The 4,562-nt window shown below is 31.9% G+C and overlaps 1 protein-coding gene across 1 annotated transcript; it reads right to left on the bottom strand.

The window, feature by feature from the left end:
• Nucleotides 1–2,108: 2,108 nt before the first annotated feature.
• On the bottom strand, nucleotides 2,109–2,935 carry LOC107778933 (putative transcriptional regulator RABBIT EARS). Its single transcript, XM_016599260.2, has one exon. The coding sequence runs from the start codon at nucleotides 2,875–2,877 to the stop codon at nucleotides 2,344–2,346; it is 534 nt and encodes a 177-aa protein (XP_016454746.1). The 5' UTR covers nucleotides 2,878–2,935; the 3' UTR covers nucleotides 2,109–2,343.
• Nucleotides 2,936–4,562: the final 1,627 nt, after the last annotated feature.

Raw genomic sequence — 4,562 nt, 5'->3', positions numbered from 1 at the left:
CGAGTTCTTTAACAATGCGCAGTTAAGATTACGTAATCGAAAAACAATTTAAAACCTTTTAAAATCATGCATACGTGAATAGAATGATGATTATATACATGTGTTATATACATATTTTTGTACACTTTTTTGTTATATGCTGTATATATTCACACTTAAATACTTCTTTAAACATCCTAGAGGCCAAAATTACTTTCTTTTTTGTTCTTTGGAACCTAGTTGCTTTTAACAAGGTGTGTCTTAATTACAAATCCCAAAATTATACTTATACAATAGGAGAAACAGTGACAAGAAAATTATTATTAATTTCAAGTTTGGATATTCAACACAATCAGATGGAATTGAACAAACAGTTCCAAACCCAATTATAAGTAAATAGATGACTGCAAAAGTGCGAAAAAGCTGAAAACAAACAAAAATCAACAGTCCATGTTCATTACTTATCCTAATCAAACAAATCTGAATTTGATCTCATCTACTTCAAGGGTGCAGGCCTGCAGGGAGGATCACGCCCCCAATCGACAATCACTATTTATCATTTCAAGATAAAATTCTATATATGTTTTAAGTAATAAATAAGATTTGACAAAAGCTTGTCATGCATGCGAGAGAGAAGTAGTTGGTGTCATGACTCCACGCTATAATTCATGCTCCTCCATAAAATTCCTATAATTACTTATTTAAATAGAATTTATATAATGCAAATGAATTTCAGATTTGTTTTAAGAAAATAATTCAAAATGGTTTGGCATGAAGTATGTATAATTCCGTTTTAAAGGAAGACAGTTTTGTAGAAAAAATAAACTAAATTCTTTCAGAGTACGTACATGCATATGGTTTTCTTAGTTCATGTATTAGGAAATTATTGTAAGAACTTAAGTAGGGTTATGTCCATGTATTTAGGAAAAAGAGGAAAACAATTGATATAACAAAACCTATAAATATCTATGTATACCGTATGACCATTTTATTATGTATGTAGAGTCGTGAGAAGTAAAGAGAAATTTTTCATCCACTTGTTTTCAAGAGAATATCATTGATTGAGAGTATTTTTATGCTAACTTTCTAATATTTGGTATCAGAGTCAAATGTCTTGAAATACATGTGGCGAACCCGAATTTTTTGAAGATTTGAGAAAATGGACTTCAAATTAATATGAATGTGAACGAGATTAAGCTACTGTAGCTACGAGAATGCTTGCCAAATTGACGAAAGTAATTTGGTAGGTTGAACTACTAAGATTTCAAAAGTTAAATATTTTTTGAAGGATTATATTGATTGGCAAGGAGCCTAAAAACTTAAAGGTGTCAACCCTAACAAGGCAAGGATTATATATGGAGAACTGTACACTCAGGAATCTTGCGTAGAGAGATAGCGGATGATGTCACTGCAATGAGCTAGAAATGTGGACAAGAAAATTCACATTCTCATCTATCAAAGGATTGATGACAAGATATTTGAGAATTGTATAAAGCCAAGAAAAGATAATGATTATGAAGAGAGAAGACTTGAAAAATGAGCGAGTCATTGCAAAAAATTTACAATTCAAGATATGATTTTTTGACAATTCATGTAATAGAAAATTAATGGAAGAATGCATATATAGTTGCGTATATGTACTTATTAAAAGGGAGAGGCGTAGATTTAACATGATATATGTATTAGAAGAATTTCACTGATTGATAGTATGTTCTTTCTCCACTTGTCTCTTCAAGAAAATATCATTAATTAATTGATAGTGTTCTTCCTCTCAAAACCTCCAAACAAATTTGAATAAGTTGACAAAATTCTTTACCTCTACGTTAATTATGTTGGACAAGCCTTTTGGTCCGTCTTAATTTGCAGAAGGATCAGCGTGCAGAAAACAAAAAGAACAAAAAGCAAATGCAAAAAAAGCAAAACAGAAAAGGAACGAAGAAACAAATAAATATAGACAGCACGTTTCCTTTTATAAAGAGCATTACATTGGGTACACCTAAACTTCAAGAAAACTATTTCTGATCAGAAAATATAATCTAGCTGAATTAAGCATCTTTAGTTGTATAAGCACAAGCATGCGTAAAATTCGGAAAAGTTCAAGGTTTAGGAAAGGAAAGAAAAAGAACAAATAACAATATTCTTTTGTTGATTTAGATTGTTTAACTGAAATTAATATGGAGTACACTATAAAAAAAAAAGGAAAAAAAAAGAGAGGAAGTTGTAAGGAGGGAGCGAAGTACCTCTTTTGATGGATTCTAGCAAGTATATTTGATTAACAAATTAGAAAGGAAAAGGCTTCTCTTGGATAAGCGGTCACATATGGGAGTTCAGAAAGGATCTGATCGTAGATATAGACTTAACGAACTACAAGGTTTTCATCGAGGACTCATGAGGTGGTTCCATCCCTAACCTAAGCTCAAGGTCCAATTCTGAAACAGGATTTAGCTGCATGCCCTTTTCTTCTACTTGCCTGTCCACACAATTGCTTGCTTCTTTAATTAATGGAGTCTCCTTGAACAAAGGTAATTGCAAAAGATCTCCAATAATCACCTCATGACTACGATCATTTTCTTTAGATGTATTAACACATGGCCTTTTCGAGGGGCTACTAATTATTTCATCGTATGATACTTCTCCTTGCAACGAATCGTCGTTCTCAGGAGGAGGAGGATTAAAAGAGTTGTTGATGTCCAAAGAAAGTAAGTTTTCACTTGAAAATTCTCTAAGTCTGGCTCTATCTTTTCTGTGGATATTCATGTGTCCACCTAGTGCTTGTGCATTAGAGAAACCTCGTTTACAAAAGCTACACCTATAAAACTTAACATGCCCTAAACCTAGTTCATTGGAGGTCCATGTTATTTGGTCTGGTTTCTCAGAGTTTGAAGGATCAATCTCCATAGAATTGAAAGGGCAGGGCTTGGAGGAGGGGAAGAGATGATTGGAATAAAATGGAGAGGAGGTCATGGTCGGCAGAGAATGAGAGTTTTATATATAATTGACAAGAAAATAGAGCAAGCATGCTTGATTTCGTATTTAAGATGATTAACAACTATGACTATAATTTGATATTTTATTACGTAATTATCTTTCTAACAGCAAGATGACACAATGTCCTATCCAAAATTTTTATTTATTTTTAAAAAAATATTTTTCAGATGTGGGTTTGACTCGGAGTTCTAAAGGGATGCATCGTCTAAAAGTTTAAGCTACGAGAGAAAGACTTATTATTAATGTAGGTCTACAACACGTATGCCTCACATATGATCATTTTGATGGGTTTTAAGGGATAATCACGTTGTAGTTCTTTTTTATACATATTGCCTAGCGGCTAGAGGAGAGAGTAGTTTGAATGTTGGACCTATATCTGTTCCACATATCATGTTGAGCCATATCGTGTTTCACATATCATGTTGAGTCATATAACTGTCTCATTTAAAAGTTTAAATTATTTTTAAAAGAGACGTATTTATTTACTTACATTATATATTTGTAACAATGTGAAATATATATTATGGACCCATCTTAAGTTCGCAAAGGGAAAAAGGTATAGTTTAATTTGCTCTACACAGTAAAGTTCGTTTTTCCATTTTTACGTACAGTGTGTGATTTTGGAAGAAATTTCATTATTTCTAGTTATATGACAACTTCTTTATAAAGTAAGTTAATTAAAAGGTAAAGTGTATCGAGAATATATATAGATTTAAAACTTTGTAATTCATGATTAGATACACGTACAACTTACAATGAGAGGGCTGACCATAAATTATTCGAGCTTTGGTTAAACTAATAGCATTGAAACTGGAACACGACTTATATTCTTGCACGCTTAGAGAACAATGCAAAGTCAATGAATTATTTTATGTATGACTTTAATTTGTCAACGGCTTCCTCACTTGTTCTTCTGTCCATTCATTCAGCAACACTGAAGGTTGTTTGAAAACATATAAAGAAAAAGCCCTTACTAAATGAATTAATTAATTTGGAGTGGTAGGATTCATTGTATAATTCTCCTTCTGCTGCCGCCCATGGCTTCTTTTATTTTATTTTTAAGTAACAAACAATTTGAACCAACTCATGAGTCTTACAAATTAGAGAAAATAAACTGCATTCCTATGTTTCCACTACTTTTTATATAGTTCTTATATTAGTGCACATTTTGGTGGACCTCGGACATCTAAATTAGGAGAAATGACACTGTATAGCCACTGTAAAAATATATATATTTTTTTATATGTATACATTTTGTATGTTATATACAAAAATTATACAAATTTTATACACTTTTTCGTTTACCAGATATAAATAGTTTCTGGCGCGGGCTAAAAGTGATAATACCCCTCTAAAGTACTGTATCAATGGACTGTTATTAGAGTTACTCGATATTTGTGTTGGTAAGAGGTAATAAATATTTGATAGAATTAGTCGAAGTACGCATAAACTAACCGGACTCCACGGTTATAAGAAAAATCAAAATACTTTCAAGAGTTAAATTATTTAAATCTTGTTAACATTCCGCCATCCTCCTCCTATAAGTTTTTCGTGTGTAGAACGCCTTTTTGGTATTTTTAGTTTAAGATATGAGG

Source organism: Nicotiana tabacum, chromosome 24 (assembly GCF_000715075.1).
Source record: "Nicotiana tabacum cultivar K326 chromosome 24, ASM71507v2, whole genome shotgun sequence".
Classification (NCBI taxonomy): Eukaryota; Viridiplantae; Streptophyta; class Magnoliopsida; order Solanales; family Solanaceae; genus Nicotiana; species Nicotiana tabacum.
The sequence above is the reverse complement of the archived record's forward strand: the minus strand, read 5'-3'. Positions and strand labels throughout refer to the sequence as shown.